This window comes from Phalaenopsis equestris, unplaced genomic scaffold (genome assembly GCF_001263595.1).
Source record: "Phalaenopsis equestris unplaced genomic scaffold, ASM126359v1 Scaffold000499, whole genome shotgun sequence".
Taxonomy (NCBI): domain Eukaryota; kingdom Viridiplantae; phylum Streptophyta; class Magnoliopsida; order Asparagales; family Orchidaceae; genus Phalaenopsis; species Phalaenopsis equestris.
Genome location: NW_018164939.1, coordinates 238,538 through 251,704, shown reverse-complemented (window position 1 = coordinate 251,704; position 13,167 = coordinate 238,538). Strand labels below are relative to the sequence as shown.

At 33.8% G+C, this 13,167-nt stretch overlaps 1 protein-coding gene across 1 annotated transcript; it reads right to left on the bottom strand.

Annotated features, from left to right (window-relative positions):
• Positions 1-9,297: 9,297 nt before the first annotated feature.
• Positions 9,298-10,004, bottom strand: LOC110028179. Its single transcript, XM_020729922.1, has one exon. The coding sequence runs from the start codon at positions 9,996-9,998 to the stop codon at positions 9,345-9,347; it is 654 nt and encodes a 217-aa protein (XP_020585581.1). The 5' UTR covers positions 9,999-10,004; the 3' UTR covers positions 9,298-9,344.
• Positions 10,005-13,167: the final 3,163 nt, after the last annotated feature.

Sequence of the window (13,167 nt, the reverse complement as noted above, 5' to 3'; positions counted from 1 at the left end):
AACGGGATTTCAATTCCGATGACCGACAGTTTCTTACGGGCAAACCCCACACAAAAAATAGTGCCGACATATATATATTTATATATATATATATATGATGCATGCGTGATGAGATAAGGTAAGATTGACAATTGCTGCATGCATGAAAGTAGGATTTATTTATTTTTCATTATTATTTAATAGTAATAATAATATTTTTATTACTGTTTAAATATCCACGCGTATTTTTCGCTGAACTCGCCATCGTGGTGAAGTGAACGTTCTCCTTAGGTGAAATCAGAACGTGATCATGCAGTTCGTTTCGTCATCCGGGGTCGTTCGGTAAACTTTCGTCAATGATCATGTCAAAATGCGTCAAATTTAATTTTCGTTGAAAATTTGGTTCGCGATCGATCATTTTCGAAATTGATCACGATGAGGATCTTTGAGATGAATTGGGGGTGAATCGGGGCGATTTGGAGACCTTAGGCACTTAGGGGCAAAATTGGGATTTTGGTCCAATGGGTCAAATTGGTCAAATTAGTCCTAATAGATGATCAAGAATTGATTTTATGGATGTTTGAAATGATTTTGGAGGGTTTGAGAATTTTTGTGCCATAAGTGGCATTTTGGTAATTTTGGCCAACTTTAATCAAAGTGGTCAAATGTTGATTTAAAGGCTTGAGGTGGTTCAAGAAGAAATTTGGAGTTAAATGATAATGTTTGGGGTCATTTTTTATCAATGTGGAATATTTTATGATCCCTAAAGTATTTTTTAAGTATTCATTATTTTGGTGTCAAAGTGCCAAAAAGTTATCTGAAAGCCGCATTCTTTCTCAGCACCTGAGATAGGCTTCGTCCTCATTCTTTCCCAACACCTGGGATAGGCTCCATAGCCTCAACCTTTCTCAGCACCTGTGATAATCTTCATAGTCTCATCCTTACTCAGCACTTGAGATCAAGTTTATAGCTCCATCCTTCCTCAGCACTTATGATGGGCTTCATAGCCTCATCTTTCCTCTGCACCTACGATGAGTTTCATAGCATCATCCTTCCTCTTGGGATCAAGTTTATAGCTCCATCCTTCCTCAGCACTTACGATGGGCTTCATAGCCTCATCTTTCCTCTGCACCTACGATGGGTTTCATAGCATCATCCTTCCTCAACTCCTACGAATGGACTTCATAGGCACCTGGGATAGGCTCCATAGACTCATAATAAAATATTAAAAAAACACTATTTAAAATCTCACGCCCCCCTCTCTCTCCTTATACGCGTGATGCAACCAAATTTAAAAAAATTGAAAAATAAAGAAAATTAATATCTCTCCCACGCCAGCCTTCCCTAATGATCATAAAAGGTGTGACCAAAATGAAAAGAATAAAAGAAGAAGAGAAGAAGAGGAAGAAAGAAGAGACCCAACTTTCCATAAAGCCACCAAACTCAGATGCATTATTGAGCAAAGTTGTGCTCTTTGAACTGAGGAACACAACCACCCCCACCGGCGCCGCCGGAAAGCCCGTTTGAAACTCACAGCCTTCTTGCGATTTTGCACAGAAAATCCTTTCAAAACTCGCCCAAATTGTTATATTAAGCTTCTTAGGTCCTTAGGAGACCAAGCTAACCATTTTTATATTTCTCCCGGTCGTTTGTACATCCTCCAAACGAAGCCAAGCCAACTTCGGCGAACTTCCAACCCTATACGAGAATCGCGTCAAATCGACGCCACAAGGACTTGGATAAGCTCAAGGAAGTCTACTTATTCAAACATAATTGAGGAGAAACATCTTAGGCTCAGGTATATCTCTTAAATTGAAACGATGATTCCAAACTATCATTCTTTCCAGATCGAAAAATAGATCTCAAAACACCAAAGTATCCGTATGGATGTGATCTAATCTTCGAAATGAACAAAACGAGTTCAAAAACGCGAAATTTGGTTGAGAATCGGCGGAGAACGGACTCCGGGAAGTTCTAGCTGTTTAAACTATCGCCGTTCGCATGCAATATCGTCGCTGGAGGGAGAAGATACTGTAGCATTTTTTTTTATTTCTTATTTTTTTAATTCCAATACATTTGACTAAACTTCAAAATTACATATCTTTTTGTATAAAACTTAAAAAAATAAATCGAAATATGCTACGAACTCAGAAAAGTGAGAAGAATTTCTTAAAATTAAAATCACGATTTGTCACCAAGTAAATGTTTTTAAATAAATTTTTTAATTTCTAGAGTATTTGAATCATAAAAAGTAAAATATAAATGAAAAAAATATGAAATTTTGCAGAGATATTAAATGACTTGGAAACAATTTTGTCTGATTTTTCCAGGTCGGTTTGATTTCTCTTTAGGAATAGTTCTTTTTTTTTAATGAAATGAATAATTTTAAATAATTAAAAAAAATAAAAAACGTAGAATTACAAAATCCCCCCTGATTTTGTTTATCGATTATAAACAGATGTTGGACACTTTAAAATCATGTTTAAAACCATCTTAATAATCATAATTCACTAATTGTGGGAGTAGGTTTGAGTTAAGTTAGGTTAGTCTAACCCGAGCTCAAGTTAAACATAGTCTAGCCTATTTAGGGTTCATGTCGGTCTCCTAACATTACTGGGACTGATCTGAATTCTTTCCTTTAGGGTTAACCCAATTTAAACCCAATTCTTGATTAGTCAACTTCAGGGTTGAATTACTTAGCTACCAAACCTAATATAAATAAGCCTAAATCTTAGAATTAATCATTCTAAACCAATAGGATTAGCTAGTCTAAACTTGAGATTAGTTAACCCTACTCAATATGATTAGTTAACATAAACTTTAAGTTAGTTAAACCTAAACGAATAGGATTAGCTAGCCTAAATCTTATGTTAGTTAACCCTAATCAATAGAATTAGTTAACCTAAATCTTAGGTTAGTTAAACCTAAACGAGTATGATTAGTTAACATAAACCTTAAGTTAATTAATCCTAAATCAATAGATTAATTAACTTAAATCTTAGGTTAGTTAACCATAAATTAATAGGATTAGCTAACCTAAATTTTAGGTTAGTTAAACCTAAACCAATAGGATTAGCTAACCTAAACCAATCAGATTAGTTAACCTAATCCTTAGGTTAGTTAAACCTAAACCAATCGGATTGGTTAACCTAAGCCCTATGTTAGTTAACCCTAAACCAATCGAATTAGTTAACCTAAACATTAGATTAGTAAAATCTAAACCAATAAGATTAGTTAACCTAAACTTTAGGTTAGTTAACCATAAATCAATAGGATTAGTTAATCTAAACCTTAGGTTAGTTAATCCTAAACCAATAGGATTAGTTAACATAAATCATAGGTTAAACCATAGGTTAGTTAAGGTAGTTAACCCTAAATCAATATGATTAATTAACCTAAACATTAGGTTAGTTAACCGTAATCCAACTCTAATATTTAGGCAAAACAAACTTGAATCATAGCTTAGCCTTAAGTTAAACCTTCCATAAACCTTAGCTTAGAACCTAACCCATAGGATGGAAATAGAAGAACCTTTTAGGTATAATCTTAAACCTAAGATAAACCTAAACCCCTCAACTTCAACATCATTTAAGAAATAAAACAAATCACATTGAGATGAGTAAAATTTACATAAAACATATTGAAAATTATAACTTAAACCAAAACAAATGTAACAAGGCTTTAAAACATGGCTTTGAGGTTAAGTCAGCTTCGAAGTCGTCAACTTCACATAAGTGATAACAATGAACAAAAATAACGAAAATAAAACGTTTCGTTTAAAATTCGATAAAAATTCGATAACAAGATGTAAACAACCTAAAACATTTCAACCCTAAAATGAATGAAGTAATTCAAGATTTTATTAAATCTTAATCACAAAGATCACATAACGCAACTTAAAACCTTTTTCGTTCTAGTTCACAAAGATTTCTTGGACGATGCATTCTATGGATATTGATAAGAATCTTCCGATTCTGATTGATTAAGTAAATTAGGACACCCGATGACCCGGGACGACGAAGTCCTAGACATCTTGATTGAGTTACTAATAATTAATTCGTTAAATTTAATAATTAATCAAATAAAATATTGTTTGTTTTCTTTATTTGCTGCCTTATATTACAATGCATATGTTTTTTACTGCTTTTATCAAACATAGAATGCATGTGTTAAGAACAAATAATAAATGAATAAAAGTTGTTTAGATTAGGGAGAACCTAGAAATCATAACATTAGAGAAGTAAACTTAGCTTTGGCCTAGGTTTGAACTATACCTATACTATTATTTAATTAATTCACTATAAAATTTTCGAAACTAATAAAACTTTTAAGAATGAGACTGGAGGACCTGAAGACATTTCAGTATGAAGTTTGGAGCAGACTTTGTAGGCAGCTCGTTTATGACATTTCTTTACTTTAAAATAACAATTTTTAGGATTCTGAGGCTGTCTTTTATGACATAAAACCTGTCTTTTTATTAGGCTCCTGCATAGTCCCAACATGCAACATTTTATAACTTGTTTTAGGATTTTGAGGTAGTCACTTAACATAAAACCTGCCATCTTTCTAGGTTTTTTGTATAAATCATCATTACACAAATCTAAACCCTAATTAATAAAACTGACAAGAGTTAACTTAAATTAATATCATCCTAAATTGAGTCAAACATTAGGATAGTTTGGGGGATTACCAAGAACCTATTCTGGTTCTTTAATTTCTTTGATTCTTGAAACAAATCTTTCATCTTTAAACAAATTCCTATTGAAGATTTCACAATCATATTCGTTGATAAATTTTTCTTTTGAATTCATGAAAACAAAAGATTCTTGATTTTTATCGAGAGTTTTTTTAAAGTATCTGTTCGCTTAAGATGTAATTAACTATAGGAACTTGCCCTTATAGAAAACTTAAAAGAACCCAGACTTAAAATAACTATTTGACTCATATCTTATAAGAGAATCTGTCGGTCATCATGCAAACTTGCAGAACAAAAGGAACTTATTCAAACGGAACTTATTTCTATAGTTTATTTAATTGAGCTTTTAATCAAGTAGTGTATTACTTTTCAGGGTGGTACATTACTCGTGGTTAGCTTGATTATTCAAAAGGTAGGAATCAATAAGATCAGTTTGGCCCAATTTTTTTCAAATTAAAATAACTAATTTCCAAATACTATATTACACTAAATTATACCACACCGAGCCGTATGACGACCGGCACTAACCTCTAAACTTTCATATTTACATGTATAACACTCAAAATTTTAGTATCACTCTAAAAATATCACTTTTTTATTATTTTCAAATTTAAAATACACATTTCCATGTATTGGTTTATGAAAACCAATGATATATATGTAAATATGAAAGTTTAGGAGTTAGATATGTAAATACTAAAGAATTGTATGGTATGTATGCAATTTTTTCTCTCTTCTTTGATTCCTAAACATAACTAGATATGAAATGGTAATAAGGATGGCATATACCTTATTTATATTGAAGGCTTATGCACTGCCCCCTTTCCTCCTAAACTCTAGTCGCCTGGTCTCTCCTCCTATATTGGTTGTGGGGCATTGTCCCTTTGCCCCCCAAGGATCATGTTGCTTTTCTCCCTCTCCCTTCTTTAGCCTCTTCCTCCATTCTTGGTGTCCCCCTTTCCATGATTTGGAAAGGGCTTTTATCATCCCATCAACCCAGCTTTGCCTACTGTAACTTATCTTGCATCCCTTGTTTGAAAGAAAGAGTTTCCTTTGTTGTTAAAGAGATCGAGGAAGGCTCCAAGTTATGACATTTAGCTCTTGTTGGGTATGTTTTTGATAAATGTGCCTTCTAAGATAATGTTTAACAGATGAAAGACAAATTATGGATCCTTTGAGATAAGGTTGATTTAATCTTTCCTACTAAAGGTTTCTTTCTTTCTAACATTTACTATGAAGAAGATATTGTAATGGTGTTTGATGATGGTCCTTGATTTATTGGTGATAAGCCCTTCATTTTTAAGAGATGGTTTCCTAATTTCACACCTGTTGGGAAAGACTTTAATGAGGTGTCAATTTCCGTTAAATTTTTAGCCTTCCTCTTTGTTGTAGGAGGAAGACAAATATTTCCAAAATAGCATGTTAAGATAGGTGTTCCACTCATTGTGGATCCCCTTGTTGCTAAGAGGGCTAGCTTTTCCTCTGCTTGGGTTAGCACAGAAATCTCTATAAATTTTCTTGTACGAACTTGCCTCTCCTAACCTCATTACTAGACATTCTACCATTCTTGGCAGTTCTTCTCTCCCTGGTACTGTCTTAGTTGCCATCTACCAAAGCCAAGAAGGGCAAACTATATCCACTTCTCACCACTAACTTATGTTTTATCCCACTCTAGCTATATGGAATGATGGGGGTTTTAATGGTGATGCTTCTATCTTTAAATGTAGAAATTTCATTCAAGTTCATAACATTGATTTGTTAAGTCTAATTGAAACCAATTTATCTTCCTCTTCCCTCTCCTATCTATTGTTTTCTAAGCATCTTATGGTTTTCTCCAATGTTTGCAGTTATAAAAATTTAGATTCTTTTCCAAATGATTGCATTTGGATAAAATGGAATAATAATAATTCATCTTTCATCGCCATTGAGACTAATAATGCACAATATGTTCATGGTTTGCTGGCTTTTTTTCTTTACCAAAACTGTTACCTTTGTATATGCTAAAAATTGCCCTTTATAGAATTCTTTATTTGCTTTTGCTACTAATACTATTAAACTATGACTTATATTTGCCACCATGAAATTCTGTTACCTTTGTATATGCTCAAAATTGCCCTTTATAGAATTCTTTATTTGCTATTGCTACTAATACTATTAAACTATGACTTATATTTGGTGATTTCAGTTTCATATTGAAATTTGAAGATATAAATGGTGGTGTTGTCTCAAAAACATGGGCTAATTACTAAACATTCTTAGAACTTCCTAATATTTGTATTTTTTTTTTCAGCTAATTTAATCACTAAACACAATCCTATTAGATGCTTGTTTGATAGAGCCTTATGTAATACTTTTTGGATGAATTATTTTCCCCTAATCTTTATTTCAAGGTGATAGAGCCTCTTGCATTTGATCAGTCTCTCATCATTTCTATTTGGAAAATATTGTCACTCCTAAGTGCGCGTATATGTATAAAAATCTTTGGATTGCTTATCATAAATCCTTAATATTTTCAAGGAGGTCATCGGTATCAATGTTAATAATACAAATTGCGCATTTGTTTCTCGAAAGCTTTGGAGGAGCATATTGTATCTTAGATGTGCAATATGCTTGATTTTGAATGTGAAAATATGTTTTTGATAGGAAATATTGATGGCTTAAATATTTTTAATATGCAAATATCTTGTATATATAAAAACAAAAATGTATATGAGTGATTGATTGAAAGAGAACTAACAAAATGGAGTTTACTCTATAATGATGGTTTTCATTATGGAACAATAATCTCAAATACTTGTGGGGTTAGTGTTTATATAACATAATATTTGTGTTTCTTTGTTTTTTAAGCGAGCAAAGGATACAGAACACTTAATTTTAACTAGTGAGTCTGAACTTATGCCTAGAACAGAGAATGTACTTCAATGATATGAAAAAGAAGCACATTGATTACCATAAGCAGATTGTATAAAATCCTCATGTGGATGAAGTTTATGATATATCTTTCATAATATTTTGAGTTGGTCTTGATAGAAGTGGATATTGTAAATAGGATTGTAATCGTCCGATAATTTACCATATGTCAATGTTTATATGTTAATGCTGCACTTTGAGAAAGACGAGTACCATAATTTATTCGTGTCAAACTATTATAAAATTTAAAAAGTTTGTTCAAATTTTGTCGAAAAATAGAATGATTGAGTTGTATCCGCTGCTAAATTAAAGACGGTTGGGTTAATTAAAAGGGTATCATGTATTTATAATATAAATGATGAAATGTGGATCATTTTGAAAGACTATGTATTTATATCATCAAGTTGAACATGTGCCCGAAACATTATGATAGGGGGTTATTTTGATTATATAACCTCGATAAATGGATGATAACTAGCATCAAATACAAAATAAGAGAATTTTATGAAGTTGTGATTTTTATTTTTTGTGATCTACTATTGAATAAAGGGTTAAGATACAAAAGGCTATCACACCATCCTAAGTTATAATCCTGTATATATCAATAAAATTCTTAGAAAATTTGAATTTCATTTTTCATCGTCGAAAAAGATAAATAAAATAGAAATATAAGTTTCGAAAATAAACTTTCGAGGCAAATGAGAGCCAAAAAAAAAAAATCATTCTTTTTGCCATTCCATTTCAAAGTTAAATAAAAGACCAAATCATATTATCTCCCTCTCTCATTAATTAAAAATGTTTGTAGATATAGTTTTAACACTTGAAAATAATCTAAAATATATGCAATCTAGACACTAATCTTTAAATAATTGCAAATTATTAACAAAATTTCATAAAATATTCTTAAGAAAGTCTTAAAAATTTCAAATATAACAATTATGAGCACATGTTAAGCTCATTTGAACTTTGATGATTTCATTATCAACGAATTGGTCCCATGAGACACATTGCATCTATCATAAATTTACTAAATTGACATAAAAATGTGTTTTAAAATAATGTATATATTTTCTTATTCCAATAGATTTTAATAGAAGGGAAAACATCACCCTCATCATTATGAAGTAATCACAAACAACAAGCCAAACATTTCCTATACAATTCAAAATATTTACAAGATATGTTTCATCATTGGAAACTATGAAAAGCTTTCTCTTCTTTACAATTTTCCAAAGGATGTATGTATAAGAGAAAATTTTGATGAAATAAATTTAATTTAATTTTTTAATTTATTTGAGATGATTACAGCACAAAAATAAACAATTAAGTCTTAAATTGCATTCATCTCAAAATAAAATAAAAAATTTTAAAATTTATTCAGGCCAAATTTTTTCCTTTTTTTAATGGAAAAAAGATTTGGCCTAATCAAAATTTTGCTCAAGGCAGGTCACAAAACTCTTAAATTTGGTATATTGTACTTATTAAAAAAAAATTAGAGAATTTTTAAATTATTTTTTACGGGAAAGTGGTCTAAATTAGTCCTCTTTTGTTTACGTGAGGCTACTTTACTCCAGAGTTTATAAAATTGCCAAAATAATCCTCGACTATTTTAAAATTGAGGTCTAATAGTCTTTTATAGGAACTATTTTAACCCCAATTTAAAAAAAAGTCGGTAAATCATTTTAGCACTTTCATAAACTCTAGAACTAAAACGACCCATGTAAATAATCAGAGAATATTCTAAATAATCACCGATAACCTAGACCCTATCACAGCTCAAGAACCTACAGGGAGACATCTTCACCTTAAAATTACTCTCAATTATCGTCTCCAACCGCGGCGACCACGGTCGGCTCTTCGACCCCACCAACTGCTCATACTGCTTCCTCAACTCCGGCGTACTACATATCACGTCACAAACCTCGTCGCCGTCTCCGACGTCAGAGCCACCGACACTGCCACCACCATCGCAGCCGCCACTTATCATCCCTTCAATAAACTCCGGCAGCACCCTTATATGTGCCTTCCCATCGCTCCCCTTTACGCACTCAAACGGGCACTTTCCATGAACAAAACCCGGCTGACGGCCTTTGGTGGAGCAAAGCAGAGCAAGTGAAGCGGCGGTGAGCAAGCCACAGGGAAGGTGGTCGGCGGGGAGAACGAAGTAAGTTTCGCCGGAAATCAGCTCTTCTTCTATAGTTAGCGCGGGGACGGGTTGGCCGATGAAGAAGGAGTTAGCGTGACATATTAAACTGTCAGGGAACTGAAACAATAGTTCTCCGGCAAGTAGCTTTGTGGTGGTGATGGTGGTGGTTCCACCCCAAAAGACGAGCTTTGTGGCGCCGGCGGGGGTGGTAGTGGTGGTGGGGTGAGTGGTTGATGCGAAGCAGGGAGAGACCAATGTGTTGCCCATGAGAGCAAGGGGGCACAAGGTGGTTGGGGAGAGGGAGGGAAGGGAGTATATAATGCGGGAGGGATTGGGTTTGGGTGTTTGACTCAAATTATTAATAGAATATTCATTTTGTTTATTATTTGTAAATATTTTAAAATTTTTATTGTTAATATATTTAATTTTTTAAATATATTTAGAGTCAATGAATTTTCTTATTGTTTAATGTAATAAAAGCATTACATGTTCATTTTCGAGTTTATGCTGATTAAAATTTGATAAAAAATGTTCTTAGGTTTTTCTTATGAAGTGGGGAAAAGAATTTAAATAAAAATATGTTATGATAATTTTTTAGCTATAATAGAAAATATTAATGTAATTAAATATTAAATATGAATTATATTAAAATAAATATTTTTTTTTAATTAATTAGGTATTTAATTGAGAGATATAATACCAATGTGCTCTATTTAGGAAACTATTGAATTAGAACATTTTGATCCAATTTTAGATAGTTTTTTTTTTTAATTAGTAAGGTATTTAATTGAGAGAGATAATACCAATGTGCTCTATTTAGGAAATTATTGAATTAGAACATTTTGATCCAATTTTAGATAGAATAAAACTTAAAATTTAATATGTAATATTTTTGTAATATTTAAATGGCATAAACTATATGATTTTAACTCTTAGATAAACACATTTTTTTTATACATTTATATAAGGCGGCATATATGAAAGAAGTAAAATTAAGTGTTAGGAATGTAAATACAAAAGAAATGATTGGCATATATGTAAATCTTCCTTTATTTTTTTGGCTTTTGACTTGGACAAAATCCAAAGGCTTTAGCACTCTTCTTTCTCTATAACTCGGGCGGTCAGAGGAGACGGCTTATGGCGTTTGACAACGCAACAAATGGAAATTGGGATCCATAAATCGCGTTTCACAGCTTAGATTTCTAATAATCGCTTCTCACCATTTGTGCGCAGGCAAAGCTCAGGTCGGAGCTTACAAGATGAGTGAGTAATGGAGTTGGAGGAAAAATCATTGTACGGGTCAATATGTGTAAGAGTTTCGTGCATTTTTAATAGCGCGCTTCTCACCATTTGTGCGCATACAAAGCTCCGATCGGAGCTTACAAGATAAGTAATGGAGTTGGAGGAAAAATCATTGTAAGGGTCAATATGTGTAAGAGTTTCGTGCATTTTTAATATTCAATTTTTATCAATTCATTGTTGAGCGTGGATGATTTATTATTACAAAAATTAATATCAAATCAAAACACGTCACAAATAATCACAAATACTTTTAGTGAGAAATTTATTGCATATAATACAATAAAATATGTATTTTTTTATTCTATAAAATATGTATTTTATTATCTTAGCATTGCATGAAAACTGAGCAAGTTGTTGACCATGTAGCTTTTAGTTGATCAGGCAGGTCACAACGGTGAGCTGTGATAATTGTTGGCATCAGTTTTTTATGTCACGAGTGTAGGGTGTCTGCTCGAGCGCTAAGGAATGTTGCTTGATGCACGTGTTGACCCCTGTAGCGCGAGACATCCACTTCGAACCCACCGGCATGTGTTGAGGGGCATGTAACCGGTATCATTTTGCTAGGTTTTGGCTTTAGCTTAGGTGAAGGTCAGTCGGCATTTGACACGTCAGACGACCCCGATCGGGTCGACGAAAATTATTCTACAAAATATGTATTTTATTGTCTTAGCATTGCATGAAAATTGAGCACACACTGAAGAAATTAAAGAGAAATAGGAGGAGACACCTCAACTTTTTATTGGGAAAACATTGAAATGAAGAAAAAATTACGGTGTCTAGCTAGATTGAAATAATTCACTATGAATGATGAGTATATATGTTCACTCTTCTTCTGAAATAGGGAATATGAAATTAGAAAGTTGAGCATTATAAATATACAAGAGTAGCTCATTGATAACAGTCGTAGTTTAGTTATAAAGAATGGTTTTTTAAGTAATAGTAGGCTGCAAGGGACGTAGTTAATTGCTCTGGAGATAGTAGTCTATCGTGAATATTATAGATGGTGGGTGTAGTAACAACTTGTTGTATATGCAGTAGTTGAAAGTCGAGATAGTAGTTGGACATGTAGGCCGTAGATGGTTGCTTCAGGAGTGTTGGTTGGCTAGAGAGGTTGTAGTACAAAGCCGTAGAAACTTTGAGCCCCGCATGTCATAATTTGTCATATATGCCATAGTGGTGAGCTGTGATGATGTTCATAGGCCGCATAGGCTGAAGTTAGGTGTTGCACGGCTGTGGACCATGTAAGTTGTATTTGGTCACATAGGTCATAGTTGTGAATTGTCATGTCTATAGGTAATAGGGGCTAGAGTAAAGGGCTGAACAAGTTGTTGACCATGTAGGTTTTAGTTGATCAGGCAGGTCATAACGGTGAGCTGTGATAATTGTTGGCATCAGTTTTTTTATGTCACGAGTGTAGGGTGTCTGCTCGAGCGCTAAGGAATGTTGTTTGATGCACGTGTTGACTCCTGTAGCGCGAGACATCCACTTCGAACCCACCGGCATGTGTTGAGGGGCATGTAACCGGTATCATTTTGCTAGGCTTTGGCTTTAGCTTAGGTGAAGGTCAGTCGACATTTGACACGTCAGACGACCCCGATCGGGTCGACGAAAACTATTTGTCATGCCGCACGCGAAATAGACTTAAATTGACTTAATCATCGGGAAAGTTGTCCAGATGACCTCAGATGATGAAACGGACTGCGCTAACGCGTCCGGAATGTCGATTTTACCCAGGAAAGACACATATCTTGATGGGTTCCGTGCACATGCGAAAAATGCTCAAATAGAGGAGTTTAAATAAAAAATATCATTATTATTAAAAAAAATTTTAATCCATGTTTCAAAACCTATCGCACGAACCCTCGCACCGTCTCTCGATCGCGAACCTTATTGCGAAACCTAGCCTGCCGACACGTCCCCCATTCTTGAAACCTAGCTGTTGACCCTATCTCTTTGCGCCTTGGTCCCCTCCAGCCAGCAAGCCTCACCTCGAACGCCTTGTCACCGGCATCTCCTCATGCCGGCGAGCTTGTTGCTCGCTGATCCCTTTCACAGGCGGAGCTCCTGAGCCGCCCAATTTTGCGCACGCCACTCACACCGAGCTTCTGCCCGACCGACCTCCTTCAATGTATAT